The sequence below is a fragment of the Falco naumanni genome, chromosome 8, assembly GCF_017639655.2.
Source record: "Falco naumanni isolate bFalNau1 chromosome 8, bFalNau1.pat, whole genome shotgun sequence".
Taxonomy (NCBI): Eukaryota; Metazoa; Chordata; class Aves; order Falconiformes; family Falconidae; genus Falco; species Falco naumanni.
The window spans coordinates 65,056,895-65,083,338 of record NC_054061.1 but is presented as its reverse complement, the minus strand read 5'-3'; the positions used below and the strand labels follow the sequence as shown (position 1 = coordinate 65,083,338).

The 26,444-nt window shown below is 43.5% G+C and overlaps 3 protein-coding genes across 15 annotated transcripts in view; 2 read left to right on the top strand and 1 right to left on the bottom strand.

Annotated features, from left to right (window-relative positions):
* FAM126B (family with sequence similarity 126 member B) overlaps positions 1-8,651 on the top strand; it is a 73,688-nt gene extending 65,037 nt beyond the window's left edge. For all 7 annotated transcript variants that reach the window (XM_040602715.1, XM_040602716.1, XM_040602718.1 and 4 more), the window contains 8 exons: positions 320-429; positions 1,939-2,071; positions 2,488-2,584; positions 4,740-4,886; positions 5,472-5,643; positions 5,978-6,039; positions 6,751-6,869; positions 7,508-8,651. In XM_040602715.1, coding sequence (XP_040458649.1) covers positions 320-429; positions 1,939-2,071; positions 2,488-2,584; positions 4,740-4,886; positions 5,472-5,643; positions 5,978-6,039; positions 6,751-6,869; positions 7,508-7,594 — 927 coding nt within the window. In that variant the 3' untranslated portion in view covers positions 7,595-8,651. The remainder of the gene's footprint in view (positions 1-319; positions 430-1,938; positions 2,072-2,487; positions 2,585-4,739; positions 4,887-5,471; positions 5,644-5,977; positions 6,040-6,750; positions 6,870-7,507) is intronic.
* Positions 8,652-10,225: 1,574 nt separating this feature from the next.
* On the bottom strand, positions 10,226-19,920 carry NIF3L1 (NGG1 interacting factor 3 like 1). 4 transcript variants are annotated; one of them, XM_040604392.1, is made up of 6 exons: positions 19,497-19,920; positions 18,613-18,778; positions 18,039-18,165; positions 17,531-17,669; positions 16,114-16,197; positions 10,226-10,382 (listed from the first exon to the last, which is right to left on the bottom strand). In XM_040604392.1, exons 1-6 carry the CDS (start codon positions 19,918-19,920, stop codon positions 10,339-10,341), a joined length of 984 nt encoding a protein of 327 aa, XP_040460326.1. In that variant the 3' UTR covers positions 10,226-10,338. The 4 variants fall into 4 exon arrangements, with proteins under 4 accessions (XP_040460326.1, XP_040460327.1, XP_040460325.1 ...); XM_040604393.1 differs by lacking the exon at positions 10,226-10,382 and adding an exon at positions 11,212-11,246; XM_040604391.1 differs by lacking the exon at positions 10,226-10,382 and adding an exon at positions 14,757-15,130.
* Positions 19,917-26,439, top strand: PPIL3 (peptidylprolyl isomerase like 3). 4 transcript variants are annotated; one of them, XM_040604395.1, is made up of 8 exons: positions 20,095-20,194; positions 20,556-20,617; positions 20,956-21,003; positions 22,205-22,279; positions 23,067-23,160; positions 23,825-23,892; positions 24,353-24,471; positions 26,033-26,439. In XM_040604395.1, the coding sequence occupies exons 3-8, from the start codon at positions 21,001-21,003 to the stop codon at positions 26,157-26,159; spliced, it is 486 nt and encodes a 161-aa protein (XP_040460329.1). In that variant the 5' UTR covers positions 20,095-20,194; positions 20,556-20,617; positions 20,956-21,000; the 3' UTR covers positions 26,160-26,439. The 4 variants fall into 4 exon arrangements, with proteins under 4 accessions (XP_040460333.1, XP_040460329.1, XP_040460331.1 ...); XM_040604396.1 differs by having other exon boundaries at positions 20,122-20,194; positions 20,492-20,617; XM_040604397.1 differs by lacking the exon at positions 20,556-20,617 and having other exon boundaries at positions 20,110-20,194.
* The last annotated feature ends 5 nt before the right edge of the window (positions 26,440-26,444 follow it).

Sequence of the window (26,444 nt, the reverse complement as noted above, 5' to 3'; positions counted from 1 at the left end):
AAGCTCTTAGTGTGTTTGTTTTTTCAGTAGTGGTTTTCCCATACTCGGCAGGAAGAGATAAAACACAGTGTGATGCCATTTCTAGCCCTAGTCTGGCTGCAGTTGCCCATAACAAGGTTACTTAATCTCTGCTTTTTTCTCCAGTAGCAAAACTGTGCTTAGAGGGGTCTTCATGGGAAAAAAAACACAAATTGAGTGCACCAGCAGTGAAATCTATTCTGCTTCCTAGCTGGAGAGCATACTAGAGGGATATTTGTAAGGACTCCAGGTGAACGTCTTGCTTTTTCTCAGCTGTTCTCTTATCTCTTTCTCAACACAGAAAACACTGCATGACCTTTTGAAAGAAGCTCCCCTTGCCTATGCTGCTGAAATGAAAAAGCTAAGCCAGCAACATGAATCCCTGTTTTCCAAGTGGATGCTGCAATTACAGTAAGTATCCAATGAGAATCGTTGAAGAAGCCTAGTAAACAGACACTACCCTCATGTCCACAACATCATGTTAAGGAGCGACTTTGTTTTTTTCCTTTGGTCAATCACTTAAGTTTAAAATTAGGTGGCATTAATTTAGCGCAATGTTTCCTGTGCATCAAATCATACCTGGCTGACTGTGAACTGAATGCCCGCAGTGAGATGAAGTTGCATTCTGCCTGGCTAGTTTTTCTGTGCCTATGCAAACCAAGCTAGAAGGGCAGTCGCAAACAGGGAACATGAATAACAAGAAAACGGGGAATGTGAACGATGAGAATGTCCTTTGTCTTTTGTGAACAATCTGTTTTGCTTACAGCAGCGTAGTTGGCAGTGAGTAGCCCACCGCCAATTTCTTCAGTATGTGGCTATCCCCAGTGTCGTAGCTGTTACCTTTGGATGCCTACAGCACCTAATGACCTAGGCAGGAAGAAACCTTACTGCTGTTGGAAACGTTAGCAGTATAACTTTTATTGGGGTTTGTGTGTATCTTCGTAGAAAGGAGAAAAGAGTAAGCATCCAGGAGAGCAAATGGGGAACTGTAGAGAGCTGCAAGATTCTGAAGTGCCTTAGCGAAGGCAGGCCACCAACTCTGAAGTTAAGTGTAGATGTTGATGATGAGAAAGGCCCTCCGAGGCTTTGCGAGGGAGTGGAATATAAAGAAATTTCTGGTCCATGGAGCGTGACAGAGTATATGAAAAAGATATCAGCTTTGCAAGTTGAAGAGCTGCAAGAGGAGTTATCTGTGACCCAGTGATGCGGGCAAGTGGTTAGAGATGTATGTGGCAGGGCAGAAGGAACAAATCTGTAGGCGACTGAAGTCAGTGACAGTTCTTGAACACCTTACCCTTGCCCAGTGCTATTTGGGTGACCTGACATTCTTCTTTCTGGTCAAGATGATGCTTTTCTTGCTTCTCAAAAATAAAGCTTTGTGATTCCCTACCATGTTCTCTTTATGCTTTCCTGCCTCTTTCTCTGTGCAACAATTAGGATAAGAAAGAGACATGAGAATAATTCTGTTTTGAAATTGTGCCTGTGGATCAGAGTACAAAACCACTGTGAAGGCTTACTTTTTTTTTTTTTCCTTTTAACTGCTTTGACCCATGGTAAACATTTAATCTAGTCACTGGTGAGGGGGTGAACATGAACGCTGGCTACTCTTCATTATCTGAAGTTGCAGATCTAGTCTCGTATTCTTGGACTACACCGTTTTTGTCCCTAGATGTTTTGCTAAATTCATGGGCCTCCAGGCTGCTAAAACGCTTTTACTAGGATGCATGTGCCACATCCATATTTCAGATTCCTTGCGGCTAACCTTATTTGTCAGCTGTGAGCTGAAAGTAAGCCTGGTATTGATGAAACATGAAATTTTTACAGGCAAGATTGCAGTGGATAGTTTTGCTTAATGAATGTATGAACTCAAAAAGGGAGTTACACTGAATCATAAAAGTACATTTGCTCACTTTTCTGCAGCTTGGGTTTCAATATCATTCTTTATGGACTGGGTTCAAAGCGTGATTTGTTAGAGAAGTTTCGTACCTCTGTGCTCCAGGATTCTGCTCACCTTGTGGTTAATGGATACTTCCCCAGCATCACTGTGAGATCTGTAAGTGTGGGGAAAAAAGCTTATGGGTTTATCTAATCATTCTGCACTACAGATACCTCTGAATTCTTTCAGTGCAAAATGTTAAGGAAACCTGCCGCATCCTATAGCAGCAGATTCTTGAATGAAGAGCAGTTCCTATCTCTCCTTTAAAAGTTTAAATAAATTAGCCCGTGTATTTTCAAAGGAATTGCAGTAATTCCCATTGCTAATAGATACAGTCTAAAGCCTTATTTGTTATTTTATGTCACTGTTTTGAAAAAGGGTAGAAATTTTTGGTTTGTGTTGACTGTTTTGGGGATTTGATGGTAAAAATCAGTTAACTCCCTCATGACAGCCAAGGGTTCAGTTTCAGATTTTCTGCACTAGGTCCTTCAGTGCCAGAGCCCCTCAGAAGGGTCTGCTGTCTTCTTTTTCAGATTCTCAACTCCATCACAGAGGAGGTACTGGACCATATAGGGAGCTTCCGCAGCCCCCTTGGCCAACTTGAATTCATCCATAAAAGGTTTAAAGAAGGTAAAACGACTAACTTTACACATAAAAACATTAGAGTCCACTTACTGTTAGGAGAGCCTGGACATAATCTTTCCTCATAGCTTTCATGTGTGCAGTTAGTTTCATAGTTTATTATACTAGTGTACTTTCTTGCTTGTAATTTATACCACATATGAAAATATATATATGCACTAGGAATATATGTGTACGTGATCCCAAGCTGTTAACCTCAGTCACTATTTCACACACTAGAAGGAGACGGAGGAAGACATGAGTGTTCTAACAAGACAGAGGTTCCTGAACCTTTTGGCAAACTGAAATGCTCATCTCTCTTGCACTTAGCGTAGTGCTTTTGGACTTTTTTCACATGGTGTTTCTGTAGCCATGCATTCATTCCCTGGAAGACAGCATAGGTAAACTCCAGCTGTATGCGGGATGGTTCTTAGTGGCTCCTTGAGGACCTGATACAAACCTCACTGAAATCAACAGAACAAAGAACTCTCGAACGATTTGGCATGACAGTTGCTGACAGATTCCAAGTCCTTTAAGCTCCTCCTGGAAGATCATGGCCTGAGGATGTTTCCATAAATTTCAGTATAGGCTGGATTAAGGCTTAAATGTACATGGTTCAGTGAAATGGCCATTTAAACTTAATGTATGTGTAGAAGAATGGCTGCAGAAGCGTGGCCTTAGAATCTCTGAAGATCTGCACAATGCAGGCCTGGTATTAGAATTGTCCTGTAATCAGAATTGTACTGAAGTTGCTGTGCTGAAGTTAACAGGAAAGGTAGCCTTGAGCTATTCTTGAATCCTGAGACCAAGTAATTATGTTGTGCCAACAGGCTGTGGCTGTAACAAGCTACAGCTGCTGGGAAAGCAGGTGCAGGGCCAAGAAAGATAGGGAGTGGTATGGGAAAATAGGGAGTAACAAACTACAAGGCTGAAGCACAGCAACACAATTAGCTACATGGATAAATGCTTATTTTAGTCATGATAATTAGGGGTGTGAGAACCGCGTGTGTTTAGAGACTAATAACCAATTATATTTCTGCTTTATGAAGATGCATGTGTATCGGTTCTATATAAGTAGTGTTAGAAACTAATAAAGTTGAGCAAGATGCATAACTCATATTGAGCGTCTTGATATATGCACATACGTTAGGACGAAATAAAGGACAGCAGTGTCAAACAAGCAGGTTAGAACTGGGTTCAAAAGCAAAATTAAGCAGGTGTGTGTGGCACATGGAATGCTTGCTGGATTCTTTTTGAATATCCCTTTACCACTTGTGTAACTGTACACAAATTGCCACAGAATCTTAATTGTGCATGGCATTGGTGTTTATGTTCTGTTTTCCATCGTTACCTTATGAGTGTTTCTGGTGTGAATAAATCAAAAAGACGGATTAATGGCTGTACCCACCTGAATCTACACAAATCAGTCTTGCGTAGTACAGCTGATCTGACTGGGAGTCTGAAGAACCTCTGGTTTCCATTGGCAGCCAAGTATGTATTCATTCGCACAAAAACTGGCTACCATTCCAGATTTGGTTTTGGATTCAGGAAATAGCTGTTCCAAGGGATAAGTAGAGCAGCAACGAGTTAGCTGGAAATTTTAACATCTACCGTTTGCATTATCCAAGCTAAGTCTTCGTAACTTCCTTTGAGGAATGAGTGGGAAAGATTTCCAATGAAGTTAGTATGCTTTGGATCCAACCCTGAATAGAAAATGCATTTTCATTGTGTGAGGAGGAACTTAAGGATCTTAGTCATGTAACTGAAAAGAAGCTGAACAAACTGTTTAGATTTTCATCCTAAAATACATTTCAGTGACCTTGAATTGCAGCACTAAAAGTCATAGCTAAAATGGCAATTCCTGGTAAAGCTATGAGCAAGTGGACAGTAGATTACAAGAGAAAAGCTTAAACTGCAAAAAGAACTGTAACTGTGATGAGAAATGCAATATAGTGAATTGAGAAAAAGCCTTTCAGGTGCTCAGAAACACTTAAGTGTGGGATAGACATCAAAGTAAGCTGTACAGGGAAAGTGATTTGATACTGGAGTGATTAATATGGGGCTTGATGGAATAGACTTGTTCTAGGCTGCACTGGGAATGGAAAACCACTTTGTGTGCAGTTTCTTTGATTGGTTCTCTGCTGTTTTTTTTCTGATCTTGCAGATGCATCTTTAGAGCTCTATGTGCTCATTCATAACCTGGACAGCCAGATGTTGAGAGGAGAAAGAAGTCAGCAGATCCTTGCACAGTTATCCTCTCTGCCTGGTGTTTACCTCATTGCTTCTATCGATCACATCAATGCTCCTCTCAGTGAGTCCCCTTGGGCCTGATGTAGCAAAGAGAGAAGAATCTGTGTTTTACTTTGGGCTGCTGAGCATGTTTCATAAGCTCATGTATTAGTACCGTTACTGTGCAAAGCGGATCTGGTAATGTGTGTGTGGTGGTAGCCCCTAGAAGGCCCAGCTGGGGCTCTGGCTGTGTTGAACCAAAACTGAGAACTACCAGTCACTGATCATAATATACAAATAGACTCCAAGCTTCTGGCACCCTTCGATTTAGGGGCTTACTGAAATGGAGGTTGACTGTTGTGTCTGTCATTGCATCTAAACAGTTCTGTTTATTAGCCAGAAATGCTTTGCACACAACTGACTCTGGAAGGATTTAGAGTATATCCATGAAGCTGGTATGAAAAAGGGATGCATGTAAATGTTTTGTTGCACAGAATTTGTCTTCCTTGAACTGCAAGTATGTGGCTGTATGTACTGTGAATTTCACAAGCGTATCTTGTTTCCCCGATCCTACAGTAGAACTAAGCACATTTTAATGTTGGTTATTTAACACCTTAGAAGAGCTGAATCTCCCAATTCTGTCTGCTCTTCTTTTCCCTCTGTCTAGTGTGGGATCAGGCAAAGCTAAGGCTCTACAACTGGCTTTGGTATGAAACAACCACATTTAATCCTTACGTGGAAGAAACATCTTATGAGAACTCACTTTTAGGACAACAGTCTGGATCTTTGGCTTTGAGCTCCCTAACGCATGTCCTGCGCAGTCTCACTCTCAATGCTAGGTAAGACTGTTAAAACTTCATAGCAGCACTTGCTGAGGATCCAGTTCTTAATGGGTTACTCTGGCCTACACCTAGCAGGAAGCAATTCCTGTTTTCTGACAACAGTGTTCAAGATGGAGATGGTAGGACCTGGATTCCAATTGATTGGTTACTTGAAATTAACAGTGTTTGGATAGCAAGCCTTGTCCAGTGATGAGATTCACGACCGGAACTTTGTGCTTGAGGGAAAAATCAATACTTCCTAATGGTGGGGTTTTTTTCAGTTTTGGGTTTGGTTTGTTTTCTGTTTCTTTTTTTCCTGTTCATTTTCCCCTGTCTTCCTCCTCTCGCTTAGGGGGATATTCAGACTGCTTGCTCGGTACCAGCTGGAGAACAAGGACAACACATCTTATCCAGGTATGTACCTACTTTTTCTCATCTGTGTGGGGTGTTTGCCATTGCCAGCTTGGTCACAGCAGCGCTGGCTTCAGTAGCATGGACTGTCTTTCTAGAGGTACTGTCTGACAGACAGGAAGTCAATAGGCAGGCTGGTTCTGAAGGACCTCGCCTTCCTGTTGTCTCCTTTGATGTTTAGACGTGACTGACACCATTCATGGGGGGCTGCGGAGTTAAAAAATTAAAATAAGGAAGAATATGAATTTTCATGACTAGCACTTAAAGGACCAGGGAAAGACAGGAGATTCTGTTCCCATGCTGCTCCCAAGTGACTTCTGATGTGTCCCTGCTGTCTAGGATATGTGTGGAATATCCTGTCACTGTCTCTAAACAGGTGTTGCAGGGGGTATGAATAACACGTTAATGGTAAAGAAAGTTGGAAGTAAGATAGAGGAGTTAGAAATTGAGAGGAACCATGCTGGGAAGTGCATTTAAAGTGCTATTGAAATTCCGTTAGGCAAACAGGGTGAGTGGAATGTTAATTCAGCTGTTTGGCATTAATTACTGAAATATTAGCTTGGCTGTGTACTTGAAAGAAGTGATGTTACTGTAGCCACTGTGGTCTAAGCCAAAGCAAGGTTTGTAGGTGGAGATGATACATGTTGTTAGACCTGGAAAAATCTGACAATCTTACCACTTCTCTTTCTTGCTCTCGCCTTTTCCTATGCCCAGGGCTGTCTTTCCAAGACTTCTACCAGCAGTGTCGAGAGGCTTTCCTTGTGAACAGTGACCTGACACTCAGGGCACAGCTGACAGAATTCAGGGACCACAAGCTCATCCGGACCAAGCGGGTGAGTTGGGGGAAGAAGGTAATTCTGGGTATTAGCCACCTTAAACAAAAAAGATGCTTACTTGCTGCTAAGTATCCCCAAGACTCACAGCTCACAGGAAGGCTATGTTGGTTGAAGCACCTAGAAACTAGCAAGAGGCTGAAATTCTGTTAATTGCAGGTCTTTCCATGCCTCTGATTTCTCAACACCCTTTACGTGCATAGGGGGCTGTAAAAACGCAGTGTGCTTTGGTCACTCTGCAACCTGCAGGTCTCTTCTTCCTGAAGACCTTGAGAAGTAACAGACTCTGGAGCCTGCCAGTCTGCTTCCAGTAGTCACCTGTGTTTGCACAAGAGCAGAATGCAGGCCAAGCCCTAGTAATGCAGTATGGTAGCAGATAGGGGAGCACTGTGCTGAGGAGCTGTGTGGTGTCAGACTAGCATAGCCCACCAGAAGACTTCACATACACTGACTCTTCTTGGTATTTGTGCGTTTCGTGTTGCTCTAGTGAAATATTCCTGGGTTTTGGCAGTGTAGTCCTCCTGAATGCCAGCCAGCTCTCACCCAGACCGCCAATGTTAGCATTGCAGTGCTGTCTAGTGGCTTGCGTTGCACTGTGCTCTGGTGTTAACAGAATGTGTATGCGTGTCTGTCCTCAGGGAGCTGATGGGGTGGAATACTTATTCATTCCTGTAGATGACAGTACCTTGACCGACTTCTTGGAGAAAGAGGATGAAGATGTATAACGTGTCTCTGTTCTCAAAGCGTCTACAGCAACTGCTCTCAGGGGCTGCTGGAGAGGGGCCTATACTCAGACCTCTTTCCCTCCAGCCCCAAGGCTGCTGGACTTCTTACTGAAATGTAACAATGGTAATGAATGATGCTCATTGTTCAGCTGCTTCAGGTAGTTTGGAATGATGACTTCTGTAAGCGAGGCATCTGTTGCTCTGTAGTCAGGTTTGTCTGCTTTGTTTCTTAGCTCAGGTGCTGCCTTCTTCATAATCTATGCAGCCAACCTTAAAAGCCAGAAAACCAAACTTGGTAAGATCGTGCCTTCTGCTCTCTGCCCCACCAGACATGACAGTTTGATTGGAGCAGTTTACTTGGGAAGTGCAAATCACTAGATGGTCAGAGCTTTAGTTTGTACTTGTGGTGCAGCTTTTCTCAGCTGAGTGCTTTCCAGTACTCCTCTGCCAGTTAGACAAGGCTAGCTTCCAGTGTATGAAGAAGCCAAGATTTATAATGCTAAGAGACCTGCCTTGACTGCACGAGAGAAGAATACTAGTGGGTTTGGGATGCTGCGGGTAACTTACTAAATAAACTCTCAGTAGAACGGAAGGACTTGCCCCAAACCCAGATCCTTTTATAACAAGATCCAGATACTCAAAACTGTGGTAGACTCAAGTCATTACCTGTTGGTGAGGGCTTCTTTTATCTATTTTCCAAGCTGCCATCCAGGACTGTGAAGAGGCTGTGAGTTTTTTTGGTTTATTTTTTTAAAAGCTTGAGTGTATATATGTATTTTTTACATCAGGAGTGTCCACTGATCCTGGAGGAGGCCTTAAATGCCACTTAATAAGCTCTTCCTTTTTTTAAGCCCTTAGAGGCTGGGAGGCTGCTGAAGTGTGACAGCTTTTCTTCACTTTTTTTCTCAGGTATGTGGGGGTAAGGCCTGTAGTTCCGTCAACCGTAGTCTGCCAGCCAGACTTCAGGGACTCTGTGTCTAATGTTCGGTAGCTGTGTTACAGCTCAATGTTGTAATAGTTCAAATCAATAATAAATAAAGTACTTTATTAATTTTCATTAGCTTGTCTGGTCTTCCACAATCTTTTTATGCTATAGGAAGATAAGAGATCCTTGTGGCACTTTCATTACTATGTCAAATACCTGTACAGATCCTCATGTGGTTTGCAGAAGATTTTACTAACAGGTTAATAAAGTAACTGATTAGTTTGAAAAGTATTTTATATTGTTCCTTATAAGGTATAAAAATTAAAAATAGTTTGCCTGCATTTTAATACCAGTATATAGCTTTTGAAGAGAAACAAAACATCACATGGAATAGTAGTTACCTGGTCTCACTCGCTGACAGAAGCAACAGACAGAGGTCTACAGCCTGACCTTTGTTTGTTTTGAAAAGACAGGGTATCTGCTTAGCCCATTGACAAGTTGACCTTTCAAATATAGGACCTAACTAGCTCTGTGGGAGAGCCTGATGGGGGAAACTGGTACATGCCAGCAGTACTCTCCAGATTCCTCCCACAGAACATTTTCCAACTAACATTCTCTTCTGGTGGCATCTGCCTTTTACAGGCTGCAATTCTGAAACTTTGCAAAATGCATCAGATCCTGCCTATTGCCACTTAGGCTACCACCACAATCACTAAAACAGATCAAGGCATTGTGTCTTTCTGGAGTTCTCCAAGTTAGGTGTAGAGTTCAAGAACTCTGCTGTGGTGACGCAAGTCGAGGCGGACTGAAAAGAAACACTGTGTCTGCGTGGCTGGGTTCGGACAAAATGGCCTTTATTGTTTATACAAACTATTTATATATCTTAGTGCAGGTGTCAGACCCTGAGAGGTGTCCTTCTTGCTTGCTATTCGCTGTTGCTGTAGGTGCCCGTATGCTGCGGTTCGGTTCTAAGTTCCGATTCTTCACACCCTGTTTACACACCTGACAATTTGTGGCTGTCTTAAAGGTGCACGGCTAAGTCTTTGAAGTCAACTAACTTGTCTGCAGACCCTAACAATTCCCCCTTTTTGTTTTTGAACAGCTAGTACCAGGTTTGCCGTGTTCTGCAGGGCCCTTGCAAACATGACGGCAACCAAGGCAATAGCAAACAAACAATCCTGCCAATTGAGTGAGTGGGTGCCAAAAAGGCTGACATCTTCTCAGATTTTGATAACATGTTGCTGCAATGGGGCGCCCAAAATCCATTCAGCACATACCATCAAAATCCTCACAGCCATGTCCTTGAGCCAACAACAAAAAGCCAATAGTTGCTCTGTTTTGTACGTAATGGTGGCAAATTTGACTCACGTTCTTAACTGCCTCCCAAACAAGGTGATTTGACTTTGTAATGCTTTCCCTGCTGTTAGTTCGAATAAGAGAAGAAGCGCTGCAATACGTTCCCATCAGTTCCATAAATCAACTACATCATTACCACGTGTTGATTTATGCAGGTGTCATGGTCCCATCACAGCCTCCTACTACATTAGCATCTACAGAAAGACAATTATCGACATTCAAATTGCAAACAATATCAACTTCTTTTGGATTAACATTATACAGAGGTAATCAATTATCCCAAATATCAAGGCTTTTAGTAAGATTCTTCATTCCTCACATACATTCACTTTTTTGCCACAATTTCTGCAAGTCAGTTTCAAGGAAGGGCACACCGAACAAGGACTGGTTCAGTAAGGAGACCACACATCAGTTGTTGGGTTGACTGGCGGCAGCAGCGCTCCCACGGTCCGGCACGCTAAGCTCAGGCCGCACACAGCGAGCAGGTATCCCATCGTGGACCTTCATCTGTAGAAACACAAGCATCACCTCTCCCCCAGGTGAACAATCCATGCGGTCCCGACCAATGCCCGGTACGAGGGTCTTTCATGTGTACTAAGACACCTTCATGCTTTTGCTGCTTGTCACCAATTGACACAAAATGTTGGACAACGGGAGGCACCGCATGGTCAGCAGAGATTTTCAGAAAGTTCAAAACATAACATGTTTTCTCTAATCGTGCCTCTGGGGTCATTCCCTTCATTCCCCCCCCCCCCCCTTTTTTTTTTTTTTAAGTTAGTGCCACTTTATTAATAGACTCACACCAATTTATACCCCCAGCTAAAAATACACACACTATGCAGACTTTGTTATTTAAAAGGTGATCGGTTAAAACTACTTGTTCACACGCTTCCATCTCCCCTAAGATTGGTCCCGGTGTGGCGCCCACCCGCTGCTCCCCCCTTGTGCAGGCATCCTGTTTTTTCTCATCTTTCTGTCCAACTCTCTTATCTCTCTGCGAATACAGTTTGTTTGTCTCTCTTGGCCTTGCATATGTCCTTCACAACACCTGCAGCTTGTTACAGCTGCGGCCTGCTCGGCCTGCGTTACAGCAAAGTTACGTGGTCTGCATTGCTCATAATATGTCTGTTGTCTTCCAGCCATTCCACAAATCCCCCTTTTTGTTTTTGAGCGATCCAGACCCTTTTTATTATTCTGTTCATAATTCTTATAAAGCAATTCCACACACAGATCAATATCATTAAAAAGATTACAGTGGCAATTAATACCGTTGTCCTGTGCAGAAACAAATCTTTTAACCATCCAGTAATTCCTACACTCTGTAGCCAGTCTGTTAACCCGTTCTCAATCTTTATGGCCTGTACATTTTTTCTTAACTCAGCGAGCTGCTCATGAATAGAGTTAGAGTGATCAGTCAAATTCATGCAACACTTCCCTTAGTGCTGTTCACTATAGGCTACTCTGTACTGTTCATGCCCTTTCCTTATCTTCTAGAGGTGAGATCACATTCCTCCTTTGTTTCTGTCTCATCCTAGTTTCTTCTCATACTCCCTTAAAGTTATTTAACTCTTTGCTGCAGCATCTCAGCTGCACATCGTTCAAAGCAAGGCCAAAACTGCACATCATCAATGTCAAAACAACCCACTGTCTCTGTTCTGTTGTTCCGTACAATTCTACCAATTCTACAATTCCCCCCTTTTTTTTTTTTTTTTTGGGGGGGGGGGTTGGTTTGTTCTGTTTTGGGTTTGTTTTGGTTTTTTTGTTTGTTTTAACAGCAAAATACATTTCAACCGCTGTAATACAGTAGATTATAGACAGCTTTTCCACGTGACAGAACACAGTCACCCTGTACTGCGAAACAGTTTTTTGCAAGTCCTGTACTACTTTCCAAGCAAACGGTGTGGGAACGTGAGGATTACCAGCAGCCGCGTCTCCCAGTGCAATAGGTGCGTGCGGTGCATCGGTGGAAGGCCAGGAGGATCGAGGAGCAGCCCCGCTATCTGCTCCACTAAATCCCGGTTCCCCTCTCGTAACGCCCCGTCTCTTACAGCCTGCCAAAATCGGCGAGGGTCGCGCGTCGTTACTGTACCACTGGAAACTGGATTTTTACCACCTCCAGCTCCTTCACTGCCTGGGACTGGTAACGTTGGCGCAGCTGGACCCGAATCCGGGTTTTCGGCGTTTCCACCCGGCGCCGAGGGGGCGGGCGCGGGGCCGGAGCGGCCGCGGGAGGCTGGCACTAACGTTGGGGGGGTCGGGGGGCTGGGCTCGGTCCGCCGAGGTTTCTGCTTGTCGTCCTCGGAATTGGGATCGGTATCGAGTAGAAGTCGATGCAGTTGGAGAGATTTAGGGGATTCGGGGCACTGGGGAGTGGCGCCTGCTAAGGGACACGGGCTCTCCCCCTCCCCCACCCCCTCATCCTCCTGTCTGTGTTCTGCAGGGGGATACAGGGGAGGTTGAACGATGCACCCTCACTCGCATTGTGCTGACTTTTTAAGCTCCCACTCGCGTCTTGTGGACTCTGCAAGTCTCCACTCGCATTTTGCTGACTTTGCAAGCCCCCATTTGCGTCTTGCGGATTTTTGAAGCTCCCTACAACATGTCTAAGCAGTCCCCATGTAGGCAAAAGCCCTGACGCCTTTTTGCCCCCTTTCTCCAGAGCTTCTGACAGTGTCGATCCTGAATTGTCCCAGGTCGACACACTACGAGCAGTCGCGGGGGACATTCCCACTCCATGTGTTTTGGCCCACAATAACGTATTTTTTAACTGAAGCCCATCTAAAGTAATTCCACGCTTCTTTAGTACTAATTTCCACATTGATAGCACCATGGTATCTTCTTTAGATACCTTACTCCCCGCGCTGTCCCCGGTGGCTCACCTTACCGGTGTCAGTGCTCCCGGACCTGGCAGCCGCTCGCGCCGCTTCACCAGGCTCCGCTACCCAGCAACCCGCTGGTCACGGTCTCAGGATCGCTCCTGACACCCCTTGCCGGGCTCACAGCGGCACCGTCTCACAATCTCTTTTTGATACCCTTTACTGGGATCATAGAGGCACGTGGGGGTCACCAAATGTGGTGACGCAAGTCGAGGCGGACTGAAAAGAAACACTGTGTCTGCGTGGCTGGGTTCGGACAAAATGGCCTTTATTGATTATACAAACTATTTATGTATCTTAGACAGTGCCGGTGTCGGACCCTGAGAGGTTTTTGTTTGCTGTTGCTGTAGGTGCCCGTATGCTGCGGTTCGGTTCTAAGTTCCGATTCTTCACACCCTGTTTACACACCTGACAGTTTGAGGCTGTCTTAAAGGTGCACGGCTAAGTCTTTGAAGTCAACTAACTTGTCTGCAGACCCTAACACTCTGCCACTTGAAAAGATGTGTTCTGGAAAAATATTTAAAAGTATTCTAGCTAAGCAGCAGCCATACCCCATTTTGCAGTCCTTTGACTTCCCCCAGTTCTTGTGAAACTCCAGATGTTGGTTTAAATTACATTCTGAGTACGTGTGGAAGACACCGCCTAATGTGTTTATAACCAGTGATACCATGGTGCGCTTTCAGTGCAACTAGAGCTGGTTTTCTAGATGTGAAATTTACTTTAATGAAGTGCTCTAATCACCCTGAGCTCAGAGTCAGCCACTAACAGTAGACTACCAGATGCCCAGACAGGCCAAGAGGAGGGCTGCAAGGGAGACCACACATCTGCTAAGAGAAAGTTAAGTTTGAATAATTTTTTGGCTGCTGCTGATTCTGTGATGCAAGCTAAAGAGAACGACTGTGAATTAATTCCAGGGGGCGGGGGTGTGTGTGTGAAAAGGATTTTATCCCAATTTCATTTACCCCATCTATGCATTCATTTTCTGTCTCTTGAATTCTGTGTATGTACTAAAGCAGTAGCAGGGTAATGTCTTCTGTAGCAACACAGAACTGTTTGATTTGGAGGGGTCACTTCTACAATCCTTTACTGGGGAAAGAAGAAATTTCTTTCCCCTTCCTGTTCCTCAGCTTACTGAGAGGTCTTCACGGTACTGATGAGAACGGTGGCCATCACAGGCTGTGATAGCCTCAGTAGCTTCTGGTAATACCGCAGTCTTCTCTTTCCACTTAAATGTAAGTGGAACAAGACATTGCCAATTATGTGGTGGAGACATTGCTTGTTGAGCCAGTTTTATTAACTGAAATGGATGGTGCCAAGTTCTCTACCAATTTGCCATGGAGATATTTTAATTTTGTTCAAATACTCTGGTGTGCACATAATCCAGACGGGGTATGTTGGGTTTTTTTATTAAAAAAACAACCCACAACAAAATAAACCCCGGGCATTACCAGTGATGAAAATGCTACTTGTTCAGTTTCAGTAATCCTGTAATTGAGTCATAGTTATATAAACTGTTTTAAAAAGGAAAGTAATAAAAGCACATTAAATTCATTTACAGCTTTGTTTTGAGTTTTAACCTTCCAAAGCTTTTATTTAATTGAGAGTCCCTCTATTAACAAGCCATAAAGCTGCATTAATGGTAGATTGTGCAGTTGAGTACTAGAACCAAATACCTGAATTGTGGTCTCTATTTGCATACCAGTGGTGTCTTAATAAAACTGTTAAGGCAAATGGATGCTCCACACCCTTTCATAAACCGTTATCACGAGATTTATTAGCTAAAATATCAGTGACTTGTACTGACGTGATTCAACATTACTGCGGTAGGTGGAACTGCTGTGTAAGCTTAAATCTGGAGATAAATCGAGATTTTATATTTTACCCAAACCAATCCTTGAGTATCACGGTTACTGAATTTATCTAACAAGACTTCTAACAAGAATTTATCTAACAAGACGCAGTAACTTATTTAAGCGCAGCCCAGTAATTGAGTACATCGGCCCTCTGTAGCCCAAAACAAGCATTTATTTATCTGGCAGATGACAAAACATATCCCAGACTTTGAGGGAACACACAATACAATCATTCTGTACTGATCCAGTTCAGAGCATCTCTATTAAGCTTGCAGTTGGATAGGTCTGTGCAAGATACCATGAAATTCTTGACAGAATTCTCTCCCCACTGTTTTTGTTTCCTATGCTACCTGGAGGGGATCTCTATCCTTCTCAGACACGATTATGTTGATTTTGTTCTGTAGGTGGACAGCTAGCATGTCACGCAACTCTGACAAGAAGCCTCGCTCAGTGTTGCTGTGCTCACACAGAATAACACTTATCCCATTGGCAACCGCATCCAGAACATCGTGGTGGGACATCTCTCCTGCCATTTTGAGAAAGAAACACCATGTAGATCGCCAACAGTACAGTTTAGGTAACCAGGGGTTTTGTAACGTATGCAGAACCTTAGCTACAAGCTGGGAAGACGTAACAGGATTATCTCCCATAAGGGAGAATGCAACACCATCTGCTTGGTGTAAGAATATGTAGTGCTTCTGCTCCAGCTCCCCTTGAAGGACATCCAGCTGACGTCCCATGTGTAACTTGAGACAAAACCTCAGAAATTCCTTGCCCTCAAACAGTGGTAGATTCTGCCACTTTGGGCAGGAAATAAAGAGTATGCAGTGGTTTGGAAGCGGACCGTGGGTGTCGTGCATTGCTGTGACGGAGGACAGCAGTTGGGAAGCCTTGCGAAGAAGCTGTCTGAGGGTCAGCTCTGCAGGGCTGTACGCAAGGGGCAGATGGGCATGCCTTACCAAAGAACTTGCCTGAATTAAGTATTACAGAATGCAAGGCAGCCTTCACATTGCTGGCAAGCTGTAAGGAGTAGCTGTCCCATTGACAGGAAAGAGGATAATGAACCAGGTGTCTCCTTGGTCAGATACACCACGGCATTCCTTTGGAAGATTCTGTAGACTACATTATATTCCATTTTCCATGAAGGAATTCTGTAGGGAACTGAACTCTTATCTTGCCAAAAGAGAAACACACTGAAGGTTGCGATAGACTGCCATCAACACTGATTTTGTGCTGAAATAATGCACGTATAGCCATGCTTTCATTCAAATAACCTTCACTATGCCATGCAGCCTCTGATCCACGTTCTCTCTACTGTAACGTTACTCTTTTATCATTCCAATAACTAACTGCTTGTTTCTCGATGATGGCAGGTAATTCTTTGGGGCCAAATCTTTCAACAGCCAGTCAACTTTTTTTTTTTTTCTCCTTTCTCCCCCCCTCCTGCTTTTTTTTTCCCCCTAGTGACTATTTTTATAAAGGTAACAAAACAGCAACATAGTATTTTACCTGTGAGATAGAGGTCAGCTTCTGTTCCCTTCAGGATGCTGCTCCCAGAACCAGCACACAGAGCAGCTTTCCTCACTGGTGATTCTGCAGGATGCAAGGTGCCACAGTTAAACTCCCTTCCCTGTGCTCAGCCCTTGTGTCAGTATTGCTGTTAAATTGTTTTGCAGTAACTACTACCTTGATTTTAGGCTCAGTGTAAATTTGCTGGAGGAAAAGACACATCTGTCAGTTTGAAAGAGTCATAGGCCTATAACAAAAATAGACGTGTAGATTTTTTTTCTTCAAGGGGTAGAAGGTTTGCAGAAAACTACAGCACAGAGGCTGGCTGCTAGGTAGTCACTCCTGGGTGTTAACTTAGGTTTCTGAACCCTTTAATAGGCTGCTACTCTTTCCAGGACTCTCATGTTCCAGTTTTCCAACTAATGATGCCACTTAAGGCAGTGTTTTGCCTCTGAGATACACTAGTTCCTAACTTTTAGCTCTCAAGTGGCCAATCTCGGTGCAAGCTGAGAGCTGGTCCATGCCATTAAAAATTTGCCCATTTGCTATTATTGCTGATTCTAAGCTATTACACATGTGATGGTGACAGGAAATTTAATTCTTCATATATATTACTTTACTAGTGAGGGGACACACAACACAGTTTCAAATATGTTAAGGTTTTACAATATATTGCCATGTAATTACTGCTGATAATTTAAGTGGAGTCACACCACTACAATCCTGCACCACAATGAGAGGCTTCAAAATAGTTTGGTGGTTTTTTTAGTGCAACTGATAGTGTCAGAGGCTTCTAAAAAGACTTCTGTCTCATAAGCTCTGAAGAGTTCTCAACACTTGCTCTCAAAAATACTAATAGTTGTGCTTCCTGGACATTAGGATAGGTAACAGGCATAAGAGGATGCTTGTTCCACATTTTACTAGTGACCCACTGTTTGTACTAGGATAGTTCACCTTCCCTGCCACTATTTCTCTTGCGTCAAAACATGTCTAGTTGTATGTTCATAAGGATACCATAAAGTGTCTTACTGTTTTAAGATGCTTTGAAATTTAACATTCAGTTGCAAAAGGGAGTGTACAGTGAAATGGTACGCATTTGTGTCTGGTATCTGGTGGGGGAATCTTAGTCATTACACAAATTATGGAAAAGCACGTCTCATATTCAACTTACGCTCTCCCTGCTCCACAGTGATAACCAGCATAATATAGAACTTCCAGTTAAAAATAAAGATGAGATTCTTTTTGCGTGATTTTATCGTGTAAATTCTAAAATGCTGTTTCTTAACAGTGCTTCACACTACCTGGAAGTAAACATATCCAGGGCAGCAGGATTTCACACACTCATGTACCCACTCACGCCCCTTGGCTTCCTGGAATACTAGTTCTAATGGACAGTCTCACTTGAAGGCCTGTTTACCTAGTGTCTTGCTCGCTCCCACGGCTAAGCGGATGTGGGGTAATTTTAGGTGGCTTTTGATACGCTCAATTATGTCTGACAAGGAGACTGGCTCGCTCAGTGTGCACAGACGTCCCATACCATTATGGGGAAGAAGAGGCTGAAAAAAAAAATTTTAAAATTACTGTGAGAAAGCTGACCCCAGAAGTTTGCATTGTTTTTCATACTGTACAAAGATGAGTATGCTGGGCATTCAGGAATGGCTCTGAACTTTATAAAAAAAATACATCTCCAATATAACATACTAAGTATACTAGCTATTGGAATTGATTCAGAAGTTAGTACAGCTATTTGCTGCATTGTTCTGGAAAACGTGCGTGGCTTCAAATCCCCACAGGCCAGTATTTCAGAGCACTGATGGGGTAGCACAGAAAACCTGTGATGCTATTGACTACTGGATTCCATCATTTGGGGCACTTGGGTCACACAAGTAATACATTTCACTGGATGTAACATATGATTATATTACCTTTTGTAACAGGAGAATCTCGGTCTTGCGATAAAGAAGGCTGTTCTGGGACAATAATGCCACCACCTCCAACAGTGCTTTCTGAGAGCAATTCAAACTGACTCGTGTTTGCTCCTCACCATCAACCCTGAGGAAAGATATGCTTGGTGCTTCCTAAGAAACTAGATAAAATTTCAGCATTGTATTAATATAAACAAAGTTATTCCATCCCAGTGGCTATTCTACCACAGAGAAAGAAAAAAGAAAGCATTGTAATAGCCTAGTCTAGTCTAGGTTCTTGGAAGAAAGGAACCTAGGGGAATTTAACTCCACTGTCCTCATCAAATTTCCTGTTAATACTCTTCCTTACTACCCCTAATCTACGTGATGCTGTACTGAGTTCCTGTTACCATTTAGTATGACAAAGACTGATCAGAAAGGGATGATTATTCCCTGCATTTCTAGATCTGTTGCTGAAAAGAAACAACAGCAACACACAGAGAAATAAAGTGATTACAACAGTAAAATACCATTCCAGCGACTTAGCGTGTCAAATGACAGAAAGAATCCAACATTAAGAGAGTGAAGCAGATACCTGGCAGGGAGAGTGGTGAGACAGAAGATCTCTTGGATGTCTTTGATTTTGGCCAGCACCGTGTCCAGATGCTCAGTGTTGTCTGTGCAGAATTCTACCCGGTGACTGCCCTCGGCTGGATAGCTTGGCGCCATTGATGGATGCAGTGGGACGGAAGTACAGGCACCTGAGAAAAAAGTACAAGATTGCAGTTTTATAAAGCTTGGTAAGTGTCCTAATACTGATTTAGCACATATCCTAAAGAGATGCAACAAAAAGATGCAAATGCTGCACTTGAATCCATTTTCCCTTATCAGGACTGAGGACTTGCTGCTCTGTTGTCTCCATTAGGCACAGTCTAAAATAGAGTAAAATAGCAAAGCAGCTGATGGATAGACAACATTTGTCATTCTTAACACCATCCGTTTTATCCTAAGAATTGTATGAAACCAAAATAGCGTCTGGTTTGTAAATCAGGCTGGAAAAGACATAGCTGTTTTCATTTATGAGCCACAACACAGCATAAGAACCTAAAAGCTTTACCTTAAGTCCTTTGCAAACAACGAGATCTCGCGCTTTAGAAATTAAAGGTGGTGACTTGGGTGCCTAAACTTTGCATCCAAGATGCCCAATAAATACGCTGCACCAGTTCTGACTACAGCCAATTGTACAGTCATACATCTGGAACTGTCCTCTAGTGTTTGTGTCCGGCATGCCTCACCGAGATAAATTCCCTAGAGACGTGTTTGTGGGGTACTCAGAAGTACGGGGGGGGGCAGAGAAAAAGCCCTGAAATCGTTAAGTGTAAAAGCTGGAAGAAAGGGAAATGAGGGAAGGTCCCCACATAAAATAGCACATACTTAAGAATAATTTTAACCTTTTTTGTTTGTTTAACAGAATCTCACCGAGTCCCTTCGTTAGCCAGTTATTGACTCCGTGAGGTACGGCATCGTACGCTGTGTGTGGAGAGTAAATCCCGATCCTGTGCTCCAGAGCTCGCACCACCAGCCGCTCCTTCCAGGTCTTCCACGTCACCCGCTTGAGCGGCGTGAATATAGGAGGGTGGTAGGAAAGAACGAGGTCTGCCTTCCTCTGCACGGCCTCCTCCATCACCGCTTCCGTGAGATCGTTAGTGAGGAAAAGGGTGCTCACCGCGTGGGGAGGGCTCGGTTCCACCAGCAGCCCCACGTTGTCCCAGCTTTCGGCCAGCGAGAGGGACGCGAAGTCGTTCAGGGCTGTAACGAGCTCCCCGAGGTCCATGAGGGAGCGCGAGGGCAGGCGGCCCCAGGCGCGGACGCAGCAGAGAGGCCGGCGGGCGCCCCGCAGCATGCGGCACTCCGCCGGGGGCCGGCAGCAGGCGGGAACGAGCCCGGGCGATTCGCCGGCTGAAGCGCCGCCCGCCGGATCCCGCCGGAGCAGCGCTCGCCTCTGGCGGGGCCGGGCCGCGCTCGCCTCGCGCCGGGGGCTGAAGGCGGAGCCGCGCGCGGCCGCGCCCCTTCCGCCGCGCGAGCGGTGCTGGGGACGGCCGCCCCGCCTCTTCCTGCCGGCGCGGGAGAGCCGCGCGCTGCCTCGCGGCGGCGGGGCTAGGCCGCTGCCTCGGCAGGTCCGTACGCGGGCGGGGCGCGCGCTCGACAGCCGTGGGGCTGGGGGTGGAAGTCGCGGCGGAGCGGCGGGTCCCGGGCTGCCGGGAGCGGGCGGGCGGCAGCGAGCGCGGGCGGCCCCTGGGGCGCTCCAGCGGGCGGGGCCGGGCCCAAGCGGGGCGGGGCCGGCGCTGGCGGCTTCCCCGGCTTCAGTGAGGGGCCTGGCCCAGCCCGGGCGCGAATGAGGGCGGCGGTGCTAGCGAGGGGGTTAGCGCGTACCGCTGTGCAATCCCACACAGCCGCGATTCTGTTTTCCTCAGCGTGAATGCTTTGCTTGAGAACGTTGCTAAGATAAAAAACGTTTAATCCTGCGCTTGGATGCAGGTGCCTGGCTGTTGCAGGCAGGCAGCTGTCAGAAGGTGGCTCCGGATCTCGCTTCTGTGGAGGTATGGGCGTGTGGGTTTTTTTGCCTGTTAATTTCCGTCATTTATAAAACCATAATATTTGGAAAAGTTGTAACTGCTTAGTATAACCGTTCGTCTTGGGAAGATGGTGTTTTTTGTCACCACTCCCTTTCTGTAAGCTGTTTTGCTCTTCCAAGTTATTTACGTGCTGCATAGTTGGGTAAGGTGAGTGAAACGTTTGTCTGCAGTCACTTGGGTGGCACTGTAAAACTGTGTGGTGCAAAAGCATGTAACAGCACAAATATTTTAGAAACAGATTTTGAAAAGGTTTGGAAATTGGTGGAAAAAACCTCAACAAATTTCATATGTTTTCTTTGCAGGAAATTGCTGTATACAAGTCTACCTCAGCTTTTTGATAAGCAGTCATGGTGAGAACAGTAACCCTTTTTATATATTTTCATCCCTTCTGAAATGGAAAGAATTCACTGAAATGGAAAGTGAATAGCTGCTTTGCATCTCAAACTGTTACACGTTTTACTCTGCTGTGAAGACTTTGTAACAAAATGTTTAGGTTTTCATTTCAAACTTCTAACAAGATACCTTGAAAAGGAAAACAGGTCATTTACATCAGTCAAAAATACAATTACACTTTCAGTTCTGAGATCCTAAATTTTAATCCTGCCTTGACAAATATTTCGTAATCTAGTTTGGATTCTTTTACCACAGAAGCATTATTCAAGTTGCAAGCAGATAGCTCTGCTTGAGTGTTTGTAACCTATGCTTGCAAGCTTCTGAAAGTTTAGCAGATCGGGAAACAGGGATAAGACCGTGTGTCTTAAACCGTGCATACACCTTTTATAGCATCCTCATGGACACCGCAGCCAACTCTCTTCTCTTCTTCAGTTGTATACTTACAGAACAGTATGCCAGTATCAATGCGATGCTGATTTTGATTAGTTTTCTGGTACACTCATCCCCAGTATAGCCTCACAGTAATTGTTTTTGTGCAACGTAGCACTTTTCGTGGGAGCACTGTGACATATTTGGCCTACAGAGAGAGATTTGCTTAGGTGGCTGGGTAACTACAGTTTTAAATTTTATGGAGGTTATTTATACGTTCTTAAGAGAAGTGTGTAATTTTGTAGATTTGCTTGTTTGTGAAGGCAGATTATGTATGGTGCCATTCAGAACTGGCCTTGCCACTCAAAAGGCAGCAGGCAAGTAACACGCATCAGTTGTTCCTCTGGTTGTAAACCAGTGAGGTGTGCACACCACGCCATCATCTAAAACAGATACAGCCTTGGTTCTTCAACTTTGCAGTTAAGTGGCTGAGTAGGTCCAGTTTGAAAATGAATAATGTCTCTCTGGAGTGTAACAGTGTGAAACAGAGCTGCTGCGTTACCGTAGCAAACTTTGTATGTCCTGAAACTAAATGAAACCAAGAGCTTTCTGGTGATTTCACAGGGTATGTGGAAGGGTTGTGACAGTAGCCTTGCCTATGGCCATGTATTGAAACAGTGGTTATATACGGTGGGAACTTCCTTATGTTCGTGGTGGGACTGGGAAATAAAACTGATTCTGTTAGCATATCATTGCTGATTTGTTTATTATTTTCTGCCTTTTGCTCAGGCTGTCACACTGCATACGGATGTAGGAGATATTAAAATTGAACTGTTCTGTGAGCGTACACCAAAGACTTGTGAAGTAAGTCAAGTAACAGGAGCAGTATTGCCTCATGTTGAAACAAAGGAGTAGAAATAGTGAAGACTACAGAGGGGGTGAAGTGGCTTTTGCAATTCCTCTTTCCACATAATGGAATGCTAATGTTAAGCTGGTACAGTGCCTGTTCTGCTTGGGGAACTTGTGCACTGTCACACTGCCTAGAGCTCTGCAGCCTGTTTCTCACCAGATAGGGTTAGGGGCCACTTCTCTCCAAGTTCCAGCATCTCCCAAAGTGTCCTTTGCCCCTAAGGAGAAATATGGCACATGGCCTGGGATTCCTAGATTTCCCTGGGTTTGCTCACACTCACACAGATTTGATTTTAATTTAAAAGAGTAAGAATCACTCCCAGTTTGTCAGAGGCCCCAGTTTTTCCTTTCTGCAGTAAACTTAAGCTTAAATTGAAATAATTTACTTTTTAACTAAGAAAGCTGTGTCATGAAGTTATTGATTAAAAATTTACATTTACAAAATAAAAATGTTGACTGGACGTGATACTTCTGAGCATGTCTCAGGCTTCTTGTTTGTTCCTCATGTCAGACAATTTTGTGCTGTAAGCTTTATTTAAAATCCTTTGTCTCTGTGATGGTGTCAAAGGAGCATAGTAACTATAATTTATGACTATTTTGTGGCAGTGCTCTGTGGAGTTCACATGCTCACAGTGCAGTGTAGAGGCAAAAGGGTTAGTCTTCGTCTTGCCGATGCTGTCGTTTTAGTAAAAGGGTACTGTTTCTGAATTGTTTGTTAATATGGTTTGCTTCATTTCCTTAGAATTTCCTGGCTCTTTGTGCTAGTAACTACTACAATGGATGCGTATTTCACCGGAATATAAAAGGCTTCATGGTTCAGACAGGGGATCCATTAGGTAAATTCTTCTCTCCAGGACTCTCTGTAGAAAAATGTCCGTAAAAATAGTATATAAATATAATAGAAATAGAAAGAAATTATAAGTTTGAATATTAAACCCAAACTTAAATAAAGTAAAAATAAAATATAAAAATTGTTGATAGAGTTTTTTGTGATGAGATTAGTTTTCTCTGGTGAGCTTGCAGAAGAGCAGCTGTTACCCTAGTTCGTGCATCAGTAAAGCATTCTGCAAATTTTAGTTTTTCCAGCTGTTTCCACTAAGTAAAATGGTTCTGCTGACTTAGCAGCTGTTGAACAGGTAGCAGTTTCTACTGTGGTTTCTCTGGTTTCTGCCTGGAAAGGCTACACTCCCTCTGAAGCATTTGGGGAAAATGTCCCAGACAGTGGCAGCTGTTTGGGAGAGAATCTTATTCAGCTGTGTGTCTGTTTGTACTTGTATTGAATTTAATTTGAGGATATGTCATGTTTTGTTACACTACCTAATAGGTGTACCTTATAGAGAGTTATGTCTCTGCTCGGTATCAAGACGTGAGAACCCGATCCCTGCCTCAAACAAATTACAGGCTGTCTGGGCTCTTTGTTGTAAAATGTTGCCACACTACATAATTTCTGGATTTTTTCAGTCCAAAAATCAGTAAGCTGTTGTGGTGCTTCTTTGTCAGGCACTGGGAAAGGAGGTAACAGCATCTGGGGCAAGAAGTTTGAAGATGAATTCAGTGAATACCTAAAGGTATTTCTGTGCTCTCAGTATGCGGTTATGTTTTCATATGAATTTTCTTTACAGGTTGGAGAAAACCAGCATTGTGCTGTACTGTATCGAATATCTCTTTTGTAATTGTGAGCAAAGTATAATGCTGCAGTAAAGGGATAGAAAGATTATTATTCAAATAGGAGTAGGCATTTCTGTACTTGGCAAGTTAGGTTTGAGGCTTTTCATCACTGAGAACTGAAGTAGAAAGAATTTTTAACAAAGTATTTTTCATGCACTGAAGAAGGCAAAGAAGTAATTTTTCACTGTAAGAGCAATTCTGTGGAGCTAGTTATGGACTGTGATGGAATGTATTAGCAACCAAGATCTGCTCTTAATAATGGTATTGAGGCAGAGTACTAAGTCACAGAGCACTTTGTACAGTTTAAAGTCCTGCTTTCACAGATGTGTATTCAGGTTGAGGTTTTTCCCCCTCTTTCAGCACAGTGTCCGTGGGGTAGTTTCAATGGCAAACAATGGTCCGAATACCAATGGATCGCAGTTCTTCATCACTTACGGCAAGCAACCGCACCTAGACATGAAGTACACTGTGTTTGGAAAGTAAGTGATCCAGCTGCGTGCCTCCTTATAGTGTTAGTGTATGAGGGATCTGAATATTTCAGGGCACATGCAATGCAAATTCAGAAGCTTCTGGTTCTAAAACGCTTTAAAATATTGGATGTGTATATGTAAATGTACGCTCTTGCACTGTCACCAGAATTAGGTGCTCCAAAATGCTGCTCCTTTTTTCTTAGTGGGGAATTCAGTGGAAACGGGCAAAAGTCATACCTCAGGAATGGAGCTGTTTTCTGTCTTTTTTTTTATCCCCCCGCCCAGTTATTCCAGCTTGCCTTTTCATCCATGCCCAAACAGATGCAGCCCGATTTTAAGCAAACTCCAGAATAGCTGGATACACGGTTGTAGGATTTACCGAAAAGCAAGAATCTGGTTTGGGACTGGAGAGGGAGATGGGTGCGGTGCTGACATGGTCATGCTTCTGTTTGGGTGGACCTTCCTGTTGGTCAGATAAAACTCATGGGACTGACAGTTTATAAAATCAGATGAAGTTGTTTAATGTACGTATTTTAAAACACTCTTATGTTACTGCTGATAATAAATATATCATCCTTAAAGCAAATGTTTTAATTTTTGAGTCTTTCGGATGCTGCTTTTTCTATCTCAGAATCATGGTAATTTCTTTCACTTTGTTGTTAAGAATTCTCTAGTGTACAAGTGAATCTGCTGAGAAAAAGTCGCCTTTAAGTTAAATATTCAAAGGAAACTATCGGAATGTGAAAATACTATTTTCTAGCAATTGTATTGTTTATAGGCATCTAAGTATAGATGTGCCTTTCATTTCTGAGTTAGTTTACAAATATGATAGAAAGGAGGCTCTTAGGACATGTTTATTAGAAAAGAGTAGAGGCTCTGACAGTTGCACTTTGCCAGTTTGTCTGTGGCAGTTTAAGATACTCCTGCTTCAGTTGCAGAATCAGCAGAATGGCACGTGCAGCCCCTTCTGGCCCACGACCCGGCATCCTAGATTCAAAGAGTTGATGAATGTGACCGAGTTGAACAGTGAACAGCAGATGTTTTCTGCCAAGTCCGTTACTGGGGAATAAACTGCCAAGTTTTACCAGAACTAGTTATTTAAACAAAAAGTGAGAGGTTCATTAGAAGAATCTCTCTTGCCACTTCTTCCACCTGAATAGGAAATCCGAAAGCCTAAACATGTTTGTGCCATTAGATTTACACAGTTACTACGGTCTTGCCTTTGAGTCAGAAGGTTAGAAATTACAATCTCACCTATCCTATGGCTGGTCAGTCCTGCCTGCCAGGAGGTGCAGCCAGGGTCTTTATACAGCTATGGTTGGTATAAAATACGGTATTGTCAGGTCAGTGGGAATTATTTGTACTTTCTATCAGAATCTGGAATGGATGCTTAATATTTCCTTTGAGAACATGTTATATACCGTATATATTGTTTTGGCTGTCTTATTTGTATCATTTGCTTGCAAAGTCTTCGTTCTATGATACTTAACGGTAAAGAGCTTTGAGCTATCTCAGTTGTGAAATTTACATCGTTATTAGGAGATTCCTAGCACTTCTGCTTTTCTTCCAGAGTTATTGATGGCTTGGAGACCCTGGATGAGCTGGAGAAGCTGCCTGTGAATGAGAAAACCTACCGACCTCTTAATGATGTTCACATTAAAGATATTACAATTCATGCCAACCCTTTTGCTCTGTAGCCACAGAGTGCCTCAGCACATTCTTTAGTGACTGGTCAGACCAACTGCTGGGGTGTGGGGTTTAAAGTGTCATTAAGAAGGATTGCTTGAGCCGGATCATATCTTCGCTCACTGAATGCAGGATTTTCAGGTGTTGGCATTGTTTGGGAGCTGTCACAGAGGAGGCTTGTGCTTTACAAGCCAGTTTTTCCAGAGCATCTTCCAGGATTTGGGTTTTTTAACATTGTTTTTTATACTTGTAAAATAAGAAGAGACTCAGAAATACATATGTTTTGGCAAATCTTT